At 44.6% G+C, this 21136-nt stretch overlaps 1 protein-coding gene across 50 annotated transcripts in view; it reads right to left on the bottom strand.

Annotated features, from left to right (window-relative positions):
* Positions 1-21136, bottom strand: part of CAMK2B (calcium/calmodulin dependent protein kinase II beta) — a 289277-nt gene that overhangs the window by 111890 nt on the left and 156251 nt on the right. For all 50 annotated transcript variants that reach the window (XM_072979233.2, XM_078379756.1, XM_020803578.3 and 47 more), the window contains exons 4-5: positions 12882-12936; positions 9896-9961 (exon numbers count right to left, since the gene is read on the bottom strand). In XM_072979233.2, coding sequence (XP_072835334.2) covers positions 9896-9961; positions 12882-12936 — 121 coding nt within the window. The remainder of the gene's footprint in view (positions 1-9895; positions 9962-12881; positions 12937-21136) is intronic.

The raw sequence follows: 21136 nt of genomic DNA, 5'->3' as shown, positions 1-21136 counted from the left end.
CCAATTTTTGTCTTATGCATTCTCACTGCAGTAGCAGGCTTTAGTTCCAACAAGCAAATCTTCCGCCTCATCCAAATGGAGACAGGGAATAGAGCTTAAAGGCTGGGAAAAACTTTAGAAGACCAAAGTCTGTAGGGCTGAATCTACACCCTGCCCACTCTTGAAGTACTTTTATTTGAAGCTGGGTTAACAAAAAAAAGAACCTCATGCCCTCCAATAATTTTCTTTTAAAAATTGTCTATTGTTACGGTTGGCCAGAGTACTGTGGGCTCAAAACACGGCAACAAAGTTTCCCATGCCATCTGCAGGCCCCAATGGGACTTTCTGGGCCAGTTTTTAACATAAAATGAGACATACCGCACAAGCAGAGCATAATATTCCTTCCCTTCTTATTCTTATTAGACTTTACATTTTAGGGGCATGAGAGAATATTTAAGTTTTTTTAAGTCTAGCAGAACAGTGCATCTCCCATGCACATTACTTCTGGAATCTTCAAACCATCCTTTTTGTGGGACTTTCAATTAATTGTGGGTGCCTGAATCCAGAGCTCTTTTCAGCAAAAACTTCCAATATTCATAAACCCTAATATTTCACACTTGCTGGTGCCAGCCATGTACAGCACCCAGTTTGCATGTATTGCTTAACAGTATCATCCTGTTAAAAGACACTGTGGGTTTCTGGGGTGTGCAAACTCTTAACAATCAAACTTAAATTGGGAAAACATACACACACAGAGAGAAAAGAATTGCTGACTGGTATAAAAACGCAGAATCAAATTAAAAAAATACAATTCCTTGAAATATACCTGTGGATAACAGGAGCTAAGAAAATGGTGAAGCTAAAGGAAGTTTTTTTTGTGTTGTTTCTAAATGTACAAGCTATTGCTGGAGCTATGGAATACTCCCACTAAGTAACTAACCTCAATATATTTGAATAATAAATACTTTAAAATAATGGCAACAGAAACAAAATCAGCCAAAGTTACGTCTTGCCTGTACCACATTTGTCTTCATGCAGTGTAGCAAAAAAAAAAAAAAAAAAAAAAACACCTATCTGATGAAAACAGATTATAATGAAAGTTTAGGACCAATTAAACTGAATTTTGGTTCTTTATACAAAAGTAAATTATATATGGTCACAATTGTTACCCCATATTTACTACAGTAAAAACTGAGAGACAAGGTATCTGTGGACTCCATTTGAGACATGGGGACGTCACTTTCCATGATTTAGAGAATGAGATAATACCATATTTTTCAGTCTATAAGACGCCTCTGTGTATAAGTCCCCCCCACTCTGAGTCAGGATCAAGACTTTAAGGGTTGTTGTTTGTATTTTCTTCTGAAATGAGTAAGTACCTGGAATTCACAGAGCCTAGAAAAGTTAGTCTTTTAATTAGAGTTCCCAGATCCTACATTTTATTTTTATAACTTGGCTTGGGGACAAGGTAAAAACAGGTGACAGTTAAAATCTCTTAAATTTATTTATTTATTTATTTATTTATTTATTTATTTATTTATTTATTTATTTATTTATTTATTTATTTATTTATTTATTTAATCAATTGAGAAGTTATATGACAAGTAAAAACTAACTCTGCAGTCATGCTGTGTTACTGGCTGAGTCTTCCATTTCCTATTTGCTCTAGTTGCTCTCTGATTACAGTGGGGTCTTGACTTGTGAACTTAATCCGTATTGGAAGGCGGTTCGCAAGTCAAAAAGTTTGCAGGTCAATTCTGCATTTCCCATTGGAATGCATTGAAAACCATTTGATCCGTATCTGCTCTTTTCCCTCCATAGAAACTAATGGGAAGCGGCGCGGGACCCTGAGGAAGGGAAGGGAAGGTGTGCCGTCAGTCGGGGCATTCATACCTGTCCCTCGAGGGGCCCGAGGGAGGCGTTGTGAGCCCCTCCGCTCGGCCCAGAAGGGGCCGCACAGGAAGAGTTGGTCGCGGGGCCGGACTTCAGAGGAGCCGGGCCACGGCGTGGGGCTCAAAAGTCCGCCGGAACCCCTCCCGCGACGGGGATCAGCTCAAGCCGAGCCGCCAGCAGCGTCGCCACCGCCGCGCGGAGGCTGCCCTCGAGAGCCAGCAGGGTCCTCCCAGGGACCCGGAAGAGGCGTGGCAGGCCGGGCAGGAGGGCTGCCTCCCCGGCCAGCGGGATCAGGGCGCGGAGCGGCAGCGTGGGCGGGCCCCGCAGGAAGCTCTCAAGCGGGGAGGGAAGGAAAACGCGAAGACGAACCGGGTGTGCTCCCGACGGAGCGAAAACCCGGCAACTGGCGGCTTGGAGGGCGAGCCGGCCACGGAGACGGAGCGGCGGAAGCAGCCGATCCCCGCCACAATGGTGCTGGACAAGGAGGACGGTAGATAGTGGAGGCGTGCGAAAGAGCGGGCAGGCGGAGGGAGAGGGAGAGAGAGGCTGGGGAAGGAGCGAGGGGGGCTGCTGCGATCGGGCTCTCCCGAGGCACTCTTGCCCTGCCCGACCCCGACCCCCTCCCGGCTTTGCTTTTGTTTGCTTCCGGGCTCGGCCGCTTGCTTCTTACTCCATGCGACTGGATGGGCGAGAACCGGCAAGCCGCTGAGGCGCACGGAGGCAGCGGCGGGAAGAGCAGGAGCCTGCCGGCGGCGGTGGCGGTGGCTCTGCAGGATGGCCATCGTAATCGCCACTCCTGGGAGGGCAAGGGCCGGCTCCTTTGGGCACCTTTTCGCCAGGCAGGATCGCCGCCCTTCCTCGCGTGGGCCAAGCGTGACCTCCCACCTTGCTCCCGGCTCCTCCCCAGCGGCCCGAGGTTTGTATGTCAATTCTCAGTTCGCAAGTCAAAATGGATTTTTGCGGACGGAGAAGTACGTAACTCAAAAAGTACGCACCTTGGGCCGTTTGCAAGTCAAGACCCCACTGTACCTCTTTGAAACTGCTTTCTTCACAAACTCGTCTAACAGGATGTCAGTTATTAAATATTATGGCCTAAATCCAATTGCTGGTCCTAACTACAGTATATCACAGAACTGAGTACACCCCCTCACATTTCATAACTATTTTAGTAGACCTTTTCATGTGACAACACTGAAGAAATGACACTTGGCTACAATGTAAAGCAGTGAGTATACAGCTTGTATAACAGTGTAAATGTGCTGTCCCCTCAAAATAACGCAACACACAACCATTAATGTCTAAACCACTGGCAACAAAAGTGAGTACACCCCTAAGTGACAATGTCCAAATTGGTCTCAAGTAGTCGTTTTCCAGCCCCTGGTGTCATGAGACCCGTTAGTGTCACAAGTCTCAGGTGTGAAAGGAGAGCAGGTGTTATCACTCTCACTCTCCCAGACTGATCACTGGAAGTTCCACATTGCACCTCATGGTCATGAACTATCTGAGGATCTGAAAAAAACAAAATGTTACTCTACATAAAGATGGCCTAGGCTATAAGAAGACTGTCGAAACCCTGAAACTGAGCTGCAGAACAGTGGCCAAGACCATATAGTGGTTTAACAGGACAGGTTCCACTCAGAACAGGCCTCGCCATGGTCAACCAAAGAAATTGAGTGCCCATGCTCAGCGTCATACCCATAGGATGGCTTTAGGAAATAGACGTATGAGTGCTGCCACACTGCTGCAGTGTTTGAAGGGGCGGGTCAGCCTGTCAGTGCTCAGACCATATGCTGCACATGGCATCAAATTGGTCTCCAGGGCTGTCATCCCAGAAGGAAGCCTCTTCTAAAGATGATGCATAAAAAAGCCAGTATACGGTTTGCTGCAGACATGGATTTCTGGAACCAGGTCCTGTGGTCAGATGAGACCAAGATAAACTTATTTGGGTCAGATGGTGTCAAACGTGTGTGGCGGCAATGAGGTGAGGAGTACAAAGACAAGTGTGTCATTCCTACAGTCAAAGATGGTGGTGGGGGTCTCATGGTCTGGGGCTGCATGAGTGCTGCCAGGAATGGGGAGATACAGTTCACTGAGAGAACCATGAATGCCAACATGTACTGTGACATACTGAAGCAGAGCATGATCCCTTCTCTTTGGAGACTGGGCCGCAGGGCAGTACTGTATTCCAACATGATAACGAGCCCAAACACACCTCCAAAACAACCATTGCCTTGCTAAAGAAGCTGAGGGTGAAGGTGATGGACAAGCCGAGCATGTCTCCAGACCTAAACCCTATTGAGCATCTGTGGGGCATCCTGAAACGGAAGGTGGAGGTGCACAAGGTCTCTAACATCCACCAGTTCTGTGATGTTATCATAGAGGAGTGGAAGAGGACTCCAGTGGCAACCTGTGAAGCTCTGGTGAACTCTGTGCCCAAGAGGGTTAAGGCAGTGCTGGAAAACAATGGTGGCCACACAAAATATTGACACTTTGTGCCCAATTTGGACATTGTCACTTACCAAAAGTGTACTTACTTACTTACCAAAAGTGTACTTACTTTTGTTGCCATTAGACATTAATGGCTGTGTGTTGCATTAGTTTGAGGGGACAGCACATTTACACTGTTATACAAGCGGTACACTCACTGCTTTACATTGTAGCCAGTGTCATTTCTTCAGTGTTATCACATAAAAAGATCTACTGAAATAGTTATGTAATGTGAGGGGGTGTACTCACTTCTGTGATATACTGTGGATGAGCCTTGTGGCACAGTGGTTGAACTGCTGTACAGCAGCCAAAACTCTGCTCAACCCAGGTTGCGGTTCACTCAGCCTTCCAACCTTCAGGGGCTGGTAAATTAAGTACCCAACTTGAGGTGGGGGTCAATGTGTAGTCTGCATAATTAAACTGTAAATTGCCCAGAGAGTGCTTTAATTGCTATGGGGTGGCATTTAAGCAGCACACTTTGCTTTGAACCACTGCTTAATGATAAATCAGAGGAGAGGGCTTACTCCTAAGCAAAAGTGTTTTTTTTTAAGGATTGTTCTGAACATGTCAAAGGAAAATCCTTTGCCATTCCTGCTGATTTCAAGTTTTACATTGTGCAACTTACTTTTGCAATGATCTTGAAAGCTGCAGCTCAGCATGAAAATTTGCTGCTAGCTTTGGGGACTCTACTGTAAGAATCCATTTTGTATGGAATGAAGGGAGGATCAGACAATGAAGCTGAACCTATTTCAAATATGCTACCAATCTCATCTGATCCCAAACTTCAACCTGGAAGCCACCAGGAGTTTTGGAGTATACCTTCCATAATCCTTGACCTTCACCTGTGCTTGCTGATCCCAAAGAGAGTTGTAGTCCACAATGCAAGACTGGAGAGCCTTTTCTTACAACTACAGTGGTGCCTCGCTTAACAAGCGCACCGTATAACGACGAATCCGCATAGCGATCCCTTTTTCGGGATCGCTAATGTGGAGGCATACCGATCATTCCAATGGGCAAAACTCGCATAGCGACGATCAGTAAGCGTTTCGCTTACCGATCCTCGCTTTGCGATGCCCGCGGATCAGCTATTTGGCGGTTCTAAAATGGCCGCTGGATGCCCGAAATGGCCGCGTGCAGCGTTTTCACGCCCTCCCCTCGCTTACCGAGGGCGCGAAAATGGCTGCCGCTATGGAGGAAACTTCACTGAACTGTAAGTTTAGGGCCCATTGGAACGCATTAAACGATGTTTAATGCGTTCCAATGGGTTTTTATGTTCCTTTTAGCGATGTTTTCACATAGCGAGGGTTAATCCGGAATGGATTAACCTCGCTATGCGAGGCACCATTGTATTTACTTGAGTCCTGATGCCATTTTGTCTAGCTACAGTGATATTCTTAGGCTGACTTTCTCCCCACCCCCACCCCCACAAGATCTCTAAGTGGTTGCTCATAGTTTAGCAATGCTAGTTTGCTTGCTTCTGCAAAGGTTGATGAAACTGCACATGAGGAATGTAAACCTGTTTCCACAGCAATGCCTAGGTTGACACCCACAATGGCAGTTGGCCCAATATCCCTCAAAGAGAACTAGGCAAAAAACAAGGGGGGGGAATCTTGCTATGACAAGGAGCTAGAAATACAGTAAGCATCCAAAGCACTTGGAAGTATTAAACTAACTGTGGCAGACATACATGAGCTGATCAACAAAAGTTGATCTGAACCTAAGAAGCAGAGGAATGCATAAAAACTCCCAGGTCCAAACTAGACAATACAGTTATCATGCCAACGTAAGTGGAGATCCATGAATTGATGAAAGATATCTGATTGTTTCAGCAGGAGCTTGTCTGATTCTGCATTTAGCAATTTAGCTTGCTTTTGGTTTTGTAATTGGTCATCAGGAGGAAACTTGGACTCCATTATCAAATCTGATTATGCTCTTGCACAAGGATTAAGGAAAACATGGAAGACCACAATAAATTGTGAGAAGCCAAAGCACTGCCCTGTAAGTTCAAAATGAGAAGAAGCAAATCAGTGGTGTCAAATAGGAGGGGTCATGACCTCCAAGGAGGTTGCAGAGTGTTTTCTGGGGCATCATGGGTCACCTTATATGTGTTGTAGCCCTTGTTTTCCTTGACTTTTCAGAGTGGGATGTTAAAGTTACTGTGTATTTATATGTAAGAGAAACAGGGCTTCTAGGAGAGAAGGGATGACTTAACTGAATTAAAAATGTCTTTTTATGCAAATGTAGTTGGAGGTCACAGGTTACTTAGCTATTATAAAAGGTGGTCATGATTCAAAAAAGACTGGGAAACACTATACTATATGTTCCCTAAGCTCCGCAGAAATGGAACAGTCTTACCTGTATCACATTTATAACACCCTCCAGGAGAAAGAGTTTCATGGACTAACTGTATTTTACTGACTTCACAGGATCAAGGGCCGCCCTTTGTAGCATCACACCCTAATTCACTTAACCAATCCCCCCTTTATGTCCTGAACCCCTTCCATCTTTCATATTTGCAAACCTGCACAAGCAATTACAACCTGAAATTTCTCTCATGTCTACATCCCGGCTCACTTGAAAGGGTTCTACATGATAATTTTAATTCCCAACATATGGTGTGCTTCTCTTTTTGTAGTTCAGCTGCGTGGGATGTTATTGCCACTAGCTGTACTTGGTTATTTTCAGTGGCTCAAAGCTACCTAAGCCTAACTGCTTAGATCAAAAGTCAATCTTAGTATGTTTTTAGAAGAGGTACTCCCTCTAGTGGTGAGAGCCATCTGTTAGTCAAAGCACATGACTTTTCTCACCTACAAATCTCGAATCTAGCTAGCATGTTGTGGAGTTGGGACTCATCATTGGAAGATAAATACAGGCCTGGCAAGTTGAACTGCTGAGACATGTATCTCTGAGGAACCCCTGTTATGGGAAAGAAAACTTTAACCGTAGGGAATATGCATTCTAGTTTGGCTCTGAGAGCAAAATGCTACAAGTCAACATTTACACTCCTCCACAAGAGAAAATTCTTTCTTTGCTTAGAACAAATTGCAGTGATCTTCTACTGTACTGAAGGATACGTTCATTAGTTCTCCCACAGAACTGTGCCACACGGCTTTACAAATTTTGCTATGGTCATGTTCTTCGTTTTTTCTAGCAACTGTGGGTTCGAAAATACCAGTGCAGGCACACAATTGTAAACTACCAGTTTCTGCTTTCATTCCAGTGTATTCAGCAGAGCCACACCACAAGAATCCATATTTACTCTGCCATATAATCTGGTGAGTAAGTAGTGAGTATAGAGCATTTAAAAAAATAATCTAAGTCTGCTATTATGGGGAAAAGTCACAAGAGAACTTAATAAAAGCTACAATCACATACTGTGAGGGAGAGAGGTGCTTCTACCAGTTAAGAGATCCCTGATTTGTCACCAGTTTTAGATATACTGAAATACAACACAGTGGTATATTTATTATTATTTATTGTCTACAAATGTATTTTCATTATTAACAGCAGTACAGTGGTGCCTCGCTTAACGAGTGCTTCGTTTAACGATGAATTCGCTTAGCGATGGCTTTTTCGGAGCGATCTTGTGCTCCGTTTAACGATGTTCCCTATGGGCGATTTTCGCATAGCGATGTTTGGGACCATGCTTCGCATAGCGATGACAGTTTGGGTCCCCCTGTTTCGCTTCACGATGGTTTTGACAGCCTCATGTTGGCTGTTTTTTATACGTTTAAAAATGTTTAGAATGCTTGAAATCATAAGTGTACTTAATAAACCCTTTGTTAAACTAATTTGACTTTGTTCCGACTCTTTTTCAATTTGTTGTAATTTTTTCCTCATTGGGGAACCGCGTTTCGCTTAGCGATGTTTCCTATGGCGATTTTCGCTTAACGACAGCAATCCGTTCCCATTGGAACGGATTATCCGGTTTTCAATGCATTTCTATGGAAAACCGTGTTTCGCTTAGCGATGTTTTCCCATAGCGATGAATTTTTTGGAACCAATTAAAATCGTTAAGCGAGGCACCACTGTATATAGACTTTAGATAATGTTACCCATCATCAAGAAAGCAGGGACTTGCCACAAGGGGTTTACAATCACAAAATGCAGGACTGGATCTGATGTTACAAGAATATTGGTTGTGGCTCCTTATGATACAATCCACACTGCTTTAGTACTATAGGAATGGAGGAACTATGTAGATTTGATAGAATCAGGTATGAATCATGCGCAACATGACCTCTGATGCTTGGCATGTCTCTTCCTATGTGATCCCTCTTCTCTTCATTCCTAGGTTACTGAAATAGCTACGGGAACCAGACATGAATGAATGGCAACTGTTTCTTTAATATAAAAGGCAACCATCTGTACACAATTCTTGATTAATACAGTTGTGTGCCCACTGGCATCCCTTTGCTATGATGACCTTACTTCTACATCCATGTTGTGTCACTATCTTTCTGATTCCAACCCACAGCCTGTGTTGCTCTGCATCATTCAAATGACTAGGTCCTTTCCGCTTACTGCTGGTGTATTTTGAAATCCACTTGCTGTTATATTCCAGATATGGATTTTTTTTCTCAGACTTATTAGTGATGCTACCCTTAAACATGAGACTCCTATACTGTCATCTATAGCAGCTTTTGGCTCTATATCAATTATTCATGTCCTGGCCAACAAGAGTTAATCATGCACAATTGTGTCTGTCCAATTTTTATTGCTTGCCCTGATATGTCTGCTTCAATTCTGCTTCATTCTTGCCACTTTATCTAGACTGGAAAGCACATATCCTAGCCTAGATGAACCAAAATCTAGTTGAATTTGAAATGGGGTCAGAGTTGGTAGATAAAAATGCTAATCTTGGCCTCCATCATTCTATCTCCTGTAAGTGCTATGTCCCTTTAGATCTTATGATACTCAGCCTCAAGTCAAGTGGTGCAGAAAAACATGCTTCAGCCAAGCCAGCTCTTAAAGCAAATCTCTGCTGGCCACTACTCTTTTCTTTAGACTAGTGGGCAAGAGAGATTTTCTGTAGTGCTCTGCCTTGCTAAAAAAAAAAACCATTCTGAAAGGAATTATCTTAAGATAATCAGATACACTAAGAGCATACAGCTCTATACCTTGGTGTAAAAAAGGGGGGGAGGGGAATTTGGGTGAATGTGTTTTTTCCCCCTTACTGTACATCACTATAATGCAAGATAAGCAGCATCTACTGAAATTCTGTCTTCTTCTCTGCTATCAAAGAAACAGGAGCCCCATTCTCTGATGCAATCCAACCATCAGACATAATTGCTATGGAGGTGGCTCTGGAACTGCATGTGGGAATGGGGCATATCATGGCAACCGGTGGTGCCAAAGCTTACGAATTTTCTTGTAGCCTTTTGATACCTTTTGAGTCCAATCTTTTGCCCTGGTCATGGATGGGTTAACGTTGCATAGGTACAAGCTGGCTTGGTGTCAGGGAAAAGAAAGACGGGGTAGGATGGGGGAAGGAAGAAGGATGGCAAGGGCAGATGGAGGTGGAGCTACCACTCACCTGGCATCAGCTTCACTGTAGTATTCTCTGGCAACAATGTCTTCAAAAAGCTCACCACCCGTGACCCTGCAAGGCAACACAACACAGGTTGTAAGTTCAAGCAAAGTCTGAAAGTTTGCCTTAGTACCTTCTTGAGGACAAACGGTCTAAGCTGTTCTGAAAAACTAGAGACGGTTGTCACAACTTGTTTTTCTACATCCCATTTCCTAAACCACCCAATTTATGAGGTTAACCATTTCCAAAATGGACAGGGTTGTCTTTTGTTTCTGTTTTGCTACAAAGGTATTCAAGGCCTGTATTAAAAATGAGCCGTGTTGGGTCATCTTAAAGTGAGCCCCAAAGTCTTTAGGCCTCACTACATCCCTCCTTGTTGCCACTATGTGCTCACCTGCTCTCAGGCACAAGCAGTGATAACAGTGAAGAAACAGATCTAACTGTCACTTACCTCTGTATGGACTGGTATTCAGGGTAAAAAGCAAACAAAGGGCTAAGACAGGGAAGAGGCAGGCTCACTGAAGTCAGTTTGCCTAAGAGCCTTTCAAATCCTACAACTGACACTGGTGCTCATTAGCAATAAACAGGATGTAGATGATCTGCTCTTCTCTTTCAGTGCTATCATTACAGCAAGTGGGTAACACAAACCGGATTGAGGGTATTTGGAAATGGAAAGGAAAGGAAACAAAAGGTAAAAAGGACAGTTATAGCTGAAGAAAGTAACTAGGCCAATTACACAGATCACTAGTCATTACATTTGGGTCAGAAACAATGCCACTGAAGAAGGGTCAGACCTGCTTCTTCTCTGTTTAGAAATGTAACTCTGGACAAGATACTCCACTGTTATCACTAAGCCCGTGGGGGTATTAGGAGCTTTGGAGTCTGAAACAAAGGACCAGAGACCCAAAAGTTAAGATAATTAGCTTTGCATGCCTTCCTTAAACCATGCACCATTTCTTTTCCATGTTGACCCTTCAGCTCTGAATCTTATTCTCTCTCTCCCACCCACACCTGTTCTATTCCTCTGTGTTGGTCACTTGACCACATGGAGCTTGCATGACCTCCCCTGTGACAGTCAAGAGGACGATTCTGTCAATTTGCAGAGGAATTCTATTAAGGCAGCTTCTCTAAAAGCCACTTCTTTCCACTCCCCTCTTCCTTGCCCCATAAATATTCATATTTCTCTGAAAACTAGACTTCCCAAGATAATTAATATCATCTTCCCCATTTCACTTCCTCCTATATTTTCCTTCGTATGATCCATTTCAACTTCAACACCATACATTCTAAGAGACAACAACTCAAGGATGTGCTGCACATTTTGTCACGAAGTCATGGGACTACAGCTGAAATGTGGGAAATGTTTCTGTTTCGAGGAAGAGAATCTAGTGATAGTTCAATGTTTATTGGAGTTATCATGCATAGTCACATGTATAGAAATTCTTCTGATACTATTTTCCCACAGGGAGAGATGGCAGAACCAGGCTTGTGACAAAACATGTTAATTTGAAATGGGCTCTGAAGAATGGAAGGTAACACCAGATTAATATCTAGATATGATGGGCATTTGCATTCCTTAGATATTTTAGCTGTCTTTAGAGGAGCAAGTCTGAGGGGCTTTCTGATGGGTATCAGTCCCAATGCATCCATGAGGATTCTTCACATGAAGAATGACTAATAAACAAGGCAAAGCAGTTAACTAAAAATTGTACTTCATTTTCAGCAAGAAAAACAAGCACTACAACACTTCAAACTGAAGATTCTCTAATCCTATCTTATTCCTACATCAATCTTGCTACATCAAAAAGGATCACAACCTACTCAGTGTGAGGGGGATTGATCTGTATAATTGAAGACAGTGTGGGACAGAAAAAACAAGACAGGCAGCTAAAGCACTGTCCAGACATCAGTTTTAGAATTAGGGTACTATGCATCTGTTCCACACAATGCACGTGTGCCAGCATACAATCACATAATGCAAAGCCTAGCATTAACCCAATAGCAACCGGTCCAATCCATATCTGAGGCTGCAGCCATCTTTTGCCAAGTTGTCTAAGGGTTAAAACCTGGATGTTTGCTCTCAATCTTCCCACTGCAGGCTAGGGACATGCCAAGGTCTGTGTGACCCCAGCAAAAGAGAAGCAGGCGCTGCACTGACTCAGAGGAGAGCTAAATATAGTAGGCTGCTTAACTGGAGCTGTCAGAGAGGAGGAGAGATGAGATCACCCACTTCTATATCTGGAATGAAGTGAGAAGCAGCCGAGCATAGCACACAGTGTCTCCGCAAGCCCCTCTAAGACTCGGTAAAAGCCTACAGCCATCCTGAGGACAGCTTCGGCAAGGGAGGGGGACTAACCAACTATCTAGAGCTTTTATAATCAGTGGCAGCCTTAAATCTGTGGCTCACAGTGGCCGTGTCACTGTCTAAACAGCTGTTTTGCTACACTGGATGCAGCGTGTCAGTTGCCCTGAGTCACCGCCATTGTTCTGGCATTTTTCCAACCTGCCCCCTCATACTACTGGAAGGGCTTCCAGCCTTCTTCTATACACATCAACAAGGATAAGACTACCTGTCCAATTCCCACAGCAGCATATCACATTCATGGGGAGGGGGGGTGGCAATTTTGCATATGTTGCTGTTGTAGTGATGATGCTGTGCTAAGCAACGTACCCTACAATTTTCAGCCCAGCTGGGTGGGGCTCCACCTCTCTCTTGTGCAACTTTGCCCCTGCATGTGTGGAGGGTTCCATCGTGACCAGAACCTAACACAATCACTGCATGGAGGAGGAAGACAGCTGCGTGCAAGGAAGCAGAGACGCACATGCGCCCAGCTTAGAGGGAGCCTTGGTGCTAAGGAAGCACAAGAGAATGCATCTCAAAGCAGGGGAATTCCATTTGAAGGATGGGGGTGAGGGCTGCTGAGTTACTGGCAATAGCCTCAAGTACAAGAAAAGGATATACTGATAAAACCAAGGTTGATTTGCTACTTACAGATCAAATACGAGATAGTGGAAGCCTTCCTCTGATATACTGTCATGGAGGCGAACTGCAAAGAAACATAAAGGATACATTACACAGGCCAAGGCTTCCTAACATCTGTGTCGAGACACTTGCAACTTCCTGCTCCTGTATTTGCCTCCTCTGTTTTATGCCTTGCAATAGCTTCTGTATCTGGATATAAGCCAGCAATGTCAGAAGGCCCAGATCCGATATGACAATTACTTACAGGTTCTTTACAACAGTTTTTAGATCACTTTGAATGTACCACTTTCTTGTCCCTTAACCTTTCACTATACTGTACCTATGCAGAATAGATGGCCAGCTTGCTACTCTGTTTATGGCTGGCCCTCCCATCAGGCAAAGTGTGACATGCTGGTCTATGATGCAAATGTAGGGGTCAGTAGCAAGGCCACCCTAGAGATGGGTGAGGGCAGAGTTCCACATGGAGGAATGGATACTGTAGAAGAAGGATGAAAAAAATCTCATTTATCTGCTCAGAGGAGGCTGGGGCAACACAGAAAAAGCCTTCAGTCTTCCCCTCCGATGCGTGAAACTCCCACCCAATTGCTCCTGCCCATGGGAATTCAGGGGAGGCACCTCCTTTCAGCAGCGAAGCAGGGCAACATAGGAAAACTCTCATACTGTGATGTAATGCTGTGGGCACCGTATATTCAAAATTTCCAGGTGCGGGCACAGGTGCAGGCAAAAACTTTTATTGGGGGAGCTTATCCCTCGGCTGAGGAGGAAGATACGGCTTGTAATGAAGTGTACTGTACCATGCAGTACCCTGACAAGTCTGCTGAAGAAGTATAAATACTTTTCCCAGCAAAGACTAGCTAGCTAACTGCTTTCGGGAGGCGCTGCAAGCATTTCCATTGTTTGCATTTGTGCCCCCTGTGTATAGCGCCTTTGAAAAAGAAAGCTCATTTTTATTGTTTTAATAATGGACAATATAACAAATAAAAAAGCTAAAAATAAAAATAAATAACAACAAAAACATAAATGTAAATTCAAATCAAAATTTATAAAACTCCTTTCTTCTACTCCAAGGCAGATAACTACTTTTTAACTTTTATCCTGCTCTCCCCACCCAGTTTGTACACTAATAGTGCTCTTCTAGAGGGACGTGGTGGCACTGCAGGCTAAACCACAGAAGCCTGTGCTGCAGGGTCAGAAGACCAGCAGTCGTAAGATCGAATCCACGCGACGGAGTGAGCTCCCGTCACTTTGTCCCAGCTCCTGCCAACCTAGCGGTTCGAAAGCATGCAAATGCGAGTAGATAAATAGAGACCACCTTGGTAGGAAGGTAACAGCGTTCTGTGTCTAAGTTGCACTGGCCATGTGACCACGGAGGATTGTCTTCAGAAAAAACGCTGGCTCTATGGCTTGGAAACGGGGATGAGCACCGCCCCCTAGAGTCGAACACGACTGGACAAAAATTGTCAAGGGGAACCTTTACCTTTACCTTTAGTGCTCTTCTACGGATCCTTATATGAGCAAAACAGTATCACATCCAGAAAATATGTATTGGGCAGGCTGGGGGATACATACCAGAGACAGAAGATGTACTGTATATAAAAAGTGAGGGACAAAAAGTGATGGTGGTGGGAACAGGAAAGAGAGAGCTTTAAACAAGCCAAGATGAGATCTGACCTGAAAATATTATTGACCAGAGCTGTAGTACTGAACAGACATTTTATTGTCGATATCACTTGTCTAAATTAGTCTTGTATTCTATGGCAAGAAATTTAATATGGCCTTGGTTTTTAAACACTTCCATGGTGGTCATACACAACCAGGAATGGGATGCAAGGGTACCGATTCCGTGCAGACAGGTAGGGAGTAGACTAGTAAAGACGGATAGGGATGCATGTCCCTCCTTTGTTTGCACTGCAGAAACTAAGAGTATGGTTGCTCCTCTGTTGTACAGCATAGCAGCTGAGCTGTCAAGGTTCTCGAAGCCTTCTAGTACTCCCAGGAAGACAATCTATTTTTGCTATCTATTGGCACCCAGTGGGTTACCATACATAGGTGGTTAACTGTACTTAGCTAAGATGATCCAGCCTGGGACTTGTGGTTTCTTCTATCCTCTTTTAATGAGTTTTATGTTTTCTTTACCCCATTAAAATGCCTTTTTATGTAAATGTAGTGGGGGGATCGCAAGTAACTTGGCTATTATATAAGGGAGCCACAACTCAAAAGAGTTTGGGAAACACTGCTTTACACCATCTTGTCTGTTGACGTTGTTAACATCCAGGCTGCCTTTTGCTGTGTAAAGTTTGGTATCCTTTCTCCTGCTGGCAAAGCAGGCACAATATTGTGCAGCACTGTGAATTGTGGATAGAGAAACACAATATCCAATGTTCATAAACCACAGTTTTTTGTTAAAGAATTGAATTTCCTAGCTTTTTAAAACAGAAGGTTAAGTATACATACACTCCACACAAGCTCCAACACAAAGTTCCCTTATGTAGAATGCTAGAGGATCACAAAAGATGATCACACGGTCTGTAATATGGTTGTTGGCAAAGGGCTGTGATGTGGCTGCTGTCTCTCTGTTTCAAAAGACCTAACATGAGGTAAGTTGACTCAATAAAGAAATCGACTGTTGTTAGCTTGTAAGACCCAAGCACAATTTAATGGAAAAGACAATATTGCTAGGGAGGGAGAGAAAGACAGAATGGAACATGAAGCACTGTTGATCTGCAAGATATGGGCAGCATTATTAAAGATAGGAAATCTTGGAGGTCATTAACTCACATAGTCACTACATATCAGAAGTGACTTGATGGCACATAACATTTTGGGCTTTTCTTTTTTTAATTGCCAAGCAATTTTATGGTAACAAGATGGGTGGAATGGAGACGAAGGCAGGAGACTATGACAGGATAGGCACCTCTTCTTGTGTCTCCATTTTTACAAGACACAGAAGCCTCTTGCAAGGTGGAACCTGAAAGGCCTGTTTGACCAAGGAAGAGTTAAAAACTTTAAAAGTTAGCTAAGAGTCAGCTAACTGGGTCCTCAAAAATCCTTTGTCCAAACTTTCTCAAGTTTGGCACAGAGCAAGACTGTTTGCTCAAACTACACCAAACTTGGTGCTGATCCAAAGCATAATTTCAAAGCTATAACTTTTTGTTTTATTGGTCCCTAGTTTTAGAATTGCCAGGCAGAATGTTGATTTGCTCTGCAGAACAATAATGAAGCTCCATTCCTGTGCTGCTATAATGCTGTCTCCTGTTAGTGTCACAGTAAAATTCAGCTAAAGTCCAATAAGTTTGGAATGGGAAACAGCCTTTGTTTAAAATCATCCTTGACCTTGTATACTTTTGTTTCACTGCCTACCTTACCTTAAAATGTCCATAGACATGGATCTCTAATGCATGATCCCACCAACTGTTCCTAGCTAGAAATCAATTCCTGAGCAAAACATTTGTAAAACCAGCTGGGGAGAAATTAGGTAATACACTAAGAAGATAAAACTATGCTTCCTTGATTAGACTAAAAGCAAATCCAGTTTGGCATCCTTTTTAGCAGCAGTTGCCTAGATATTCTTCACAGAAATCCCGGAGCCCGTTGCTTGAATCCACAATTAGTTAACCAATGATTCTTGGAGGCTTTATTCATTTCAGAGCTTGGAAGAATGACCTTTTTTACTATAACCCCAACAATCCTCAGGTCAACATAACCACTTTATTGCTGAGTGATAATCTGAACTCAGTTCTTCCTAATCAGGGTCTCATTCTTTACTGACTATGGCACATTGAGTCCCATGCACAGATCAGAACCTATTATTATTGTTATTTTCTCATTTTGTTCTAGATGCAAAACAATACACTTTCAGGGGTCTAGCTGCTAGCTTCAGAGATTTGGGCTTATGAAGAAATTTCTCAATATCACACTAGAATAGAAAGAGTCTCTCAACACAGAGCTAATCATTTATGATTCAATGCTTTCAAGTAATGCATTAGATAGAGAGAGAGAGAGAGAGAGAGAGAGAGAGAGAGAGAGAGAGAGAGAGAGAGAGACAGAGAGAATGCATTACTTATATACAGTGGAGGCCGTTTTTGCGATTGCAAATGCGATTGCAAAACGGTGCCCGCATAGGGCGAAAATCGCAGAGCGAAGGTCAGTAAGCGGTTCGCTTACTGACCTTCGCTTTGCGACCCGCCGATCAGCTGTTCGGCGGCTACAAAATGGCTGCCAGAAGCCCCAAAATGACCGTTGGAAGCCCCAAAATGACTGTCGGAAGCGAGGGGAGGGCGCGAAAATGGCTGCCGGCCATAGGGAAGCATCGTTGAACGGTGAGTATTCGGCCCAACTGGAACGCATTAAACCATGTTTAATGCGTTTCAATGGGCTTTTCTTGCCCCGTTCAACGATGCTTTCACACAGCGAGAGTTAATCCAGAACGGATTAACCTCGCTGTGCGAGGCACCACTGTATATATATATATTGCACTCTAAGGACCAGAGGTACATTTTGTCTGGCTTTTCTGTTACAAGAGAGCTGATGAAAATATAATGGCACTGATGAACTTTCAGCATTATTAGGAAAATCAAATGCTTCATGGACTCTCTAGCAATGAGACAAGGTGCAAAGTAGTCTCTGCAGTTCTAGACAACCAACTTTACCCAGCTCGTTCAGAGATGAGAAGTGATCAGCACAGGATCATCTGGACAAGAAAACAGCCCAATGCACAATCTTTTTCAGTAGTAGTAGCGGGTAGACAAATGTTAGATGCCTAGTACAGAGGTCGTCAATCCCCAGTTTGTGGCCCATTGCCGGTCCATGGCTTGAGCCTGACCGGGCCGCGAAAACAGACCTCCCACCCCCCATGCACTCCCCTCCCCACAGCTGCATTGCACACACGTGTGCATGTCAGCGCTGGCGTTAGTGCTCCCTCACCCCTTCACGCATGTGTCCATGTGTGCAAAGCAGCTGTGGGGAGGGAAGTGGGGGGGGCAGGTCAGCGGCGGCAGTCCAGAACCGGTAGGCTGAGCATGGCTGGGCGCTCCGGCTGCTGGCCTCCTGGCAGGCTCCAACAAGGCCAGAGACGGCGCTCCTCACCCCCCTCAGCAGGCCGATGCCACCGCTGGTGCCTCCAGCTCCGGAACCGGCACCAGCGGCTGTTTGCTGGGCGGCTGCCCTCTGCCATTTGAATTTTCCACGAAGGGCGATTAGCGCAACCCCCAGCCTCGTTGGAGCCCATCAGGAGGCAAGCGGCCGGAGTGAGCATCCCAACCATGGTCAGATCCCTAGGCATGCGCTCCTGTGCATGCGCGAAGTGGTGGGAAAGCACATGCGTGCCTCTGGTGTGCGCATTCCCCAAAGGCTTTGTGCATGCGTTCGAGAGCACGAGCATGAGAGGGCTCCCCGCCTCCCTCAGAGGCTCAGCCAATCCGTGGTAGGAAAAAGGTTGACAACCTCTGGCCTAGTGCATGGGTGAAACTGTCTTATCTTTTTGGAGAAAGAAAAAGAGAAATAGAAGATCATGCAGCTGAAGAAGACTTGCCTTTTCAGGGCTAAGGTGTGAGTTCCAGAAGCCTGCCTGTCTGTGTTTTTGCAGAAGAATTGTGTGGGTCAGGCATTCTGGCTTGCAAAGACTGGGCTAAGGTGTGACTTCCAGACTCCTGTCTCTGTGTTAAACATGGTTTAAAATTGACTTTGTTGAAAAAAAAGATTTCAAAAGTGCTTTTAAAACTGTTCCTGCCTCCCCCCTCCTTTCCTGAACTTTTCTTGACCTAAGAAAAAAAAGAAGAAAATATCCCCCTCTAGTGGTAGAAGGTGGAATAGCAGCTTCCCATTAGTTTCCCATTAGTTTCTATGGACGGAAAAGAGCAGATACGGATTAAATGGTTTTCAGTGCATTCGTATGGGAAATGCAGATTCGACCTACAAACATTTCGACTTACAAACTGCCTTCCAATACAGATTAAGTTTGTAAGTCGAGACCCCACTGTAGTTCTTGGAGTGGACCTCTGTGATTCACAACCTGAGAGATCTGCACCTGCGCGGAGCCTCATCAGAAGATTCTAGAGCTTCTGGAGTAGGAATAAACATATTAGAATAAGCCCCTGCCCCCGGAATAAGTGCCTTGGTGCCAAGCGTCCCCTTTCAGTTATGTCAACCACTGCTTAGAGTAAGCAGAATGGCGTGACAGAGGGGAGGATGGGTGGGATGTGTGAATCACAGAGGTCCACTCAAAGAACTACAATTACAGGTGGGTCACCTGTCGTTCTTCTTCATGGCCTCTGTAAATCACACCCTGGATGACTAATAAGCTGTCTTACCCAGAGACAGGTTGTCACGCCAAGGTAGAGGCTAGAACAGCACGTCCAAAGGCTGCATCAGACTTCTGCCAGAGGTCAAGTCTATAATGATGGATAAAGGTGGACAGCTGCGGCAAAGTGGCAGAGGCGCAGACATCTGGAAGAGGTACACCGCAGAAAAAAGCTGTAGAAGCTCCCACTGCCCTGGTGGAGTGAAGTTGGATCACTCTGGGGGCTGGACGTCGAGCAAGTTGGTAAGCCAAATGAATAGTAGAGGCGACCCATCTGGATATAGACTGGGAAGTTACTTAGACAGCCTTTGGTAGGTAATTGATGGCTTATGAAAAGATGAGGTGACCGCCTAAAGGGTTGGGTACAGTGGAGATAGAAGGAAAGAATTCTTCTGACATCTAACATATGGAGGATTTTTTTCTTGATTCGGTGATGGGAAGAATGAAGGAAGGACAATTGGTTGCGAGAGATGAAACTGAGAGACAACTCGTAAGGAGGAGATGGAAAGGCCATTGGATTTGAGATGGAGTAGGAAGCGGAGAACGGTGGAGAGTGATATGGAGGGCAAAATTCAGTGAAAGATTGGAATTTCTTCCATTTATATAGGTAAGCCTTCCTCGTGGATGGTTTCTTAGCCCGATGGAGAATGTCCATTAGCGAGGGGGAATCCTCCACGTTGCTAGATGCAGAACAGGTAAGTCCGGGTGGAAGACTTGGGAGTTGTTCTGTGTGAGGAGGTGTGGCAGGCGGGGGAGGTGGTGGATGTCTGATGAGAGACTGTGGAGAACTGGGAACCAAGTCTGCCTTGGCTACCAAGATGCTATAACAATGGCATTGGTTTTGTCTTGTTGCACAACTTTGTGGAGGAGGGGGAACGGCAGAAAAAGATAAGTAAGGGTTTTGGGCCAACATCCGACAAATGTGTCACCTTGCAAGTGTTTGCCAATTCCTGCTTGGGAGCAGTATAGTTTGCACTTTCGATTCGTTTGGGAGGCGAAGAGATTGAAAGTCGGTGTGCCCCATTTCTAGCAAATTTGGTGGAATATTGATTGATCTAGTTCCCACTCGTGAGCTTAAGCATTTGTGTGGCTGAGCAAGTCTACTAGGTCATTGTTGTGACCAGCGATGTGTAAAGCTGTGAGACAGATGTGATGTTGTACACACCACTCCCAGAGGTCAACTACTAAGTAAAGGAGACTTGGAGAGTGGGTGCTGCCTTGTTTGAGGATATAGTATATTGCCATGGTATTGTCGGTGGCAATCTGTACCATTTTGCCTACAAGAAGTTTCCTGAAAACTCTGCAGGCTTTTATGACTGCCAATAGCTCCAATTAGTTTAGGTGGAGCAATTTCCTTCTGGGAGAACATTTGGTGTGAATCTTGAGGGATTTGCAGTGAGCCCCCCAGACTGTGTGACTGGTGTCAGTAGTGACTTTTATTTGTAGATGAAACGGCTGCTCGACAGAAAGGCTGGGAGGAAAACACCACCAATGAAGTTGGGAGGTGAGTTCTGGAGTGACCCTTAGGAGAGTGTGAGGAGGGTCTGTTAATGGATCGAATAGGGAGAGAAACCAAGACTGGAGAGATGTCATTTTTAGCCATACTTGTTGTACGACTGATGTCATAGAGGCCATGGTGCCTAAAACCCATTGTACTGTTATAGCAGGTATTAAGGCATGAGGGGTGAAAGCCACCTTCCTCCCAGCACTATGGAAAGAAGAACTCTACAAGGACTCCTCCAGGAGGTCAGGACAAGGAATTAGACTTCTATATTGAATGCTCAGGCTGAGATCATCATCGAAGGACATGATTCACCACATAATCTCTGCCAGCCAGAGTCCAATACACATAATCCAATACAACTAGAATCCAATACACAGGATCAAAAGCAATCCTAACATCCTCATCAAAGAGGCAGATAAGAGTGGAACTGTTGTTGTCATGGTCAAGTTGGACTACAGACAG

The sequence above is a fragment of the Pogona vitticeps genome, chromosome 8 (assembly GCF_051106095.1).
Source record: "Pogona vitticeps strain Pit_001003342236 chromosome 8, PviZW2.1, whole genome shotgun sequence".
NCBI classification, from domain to species: Eukaryota; Metazoa; Chordata; class Lepidosauria; order Squamata; family Agamidae; genus Pogona; species Pogona vitticeps.
Note: the sequence above shows the minus strand (reverse complement) of the source record. Positions and strands in the feature narration are given on the sequence as shown.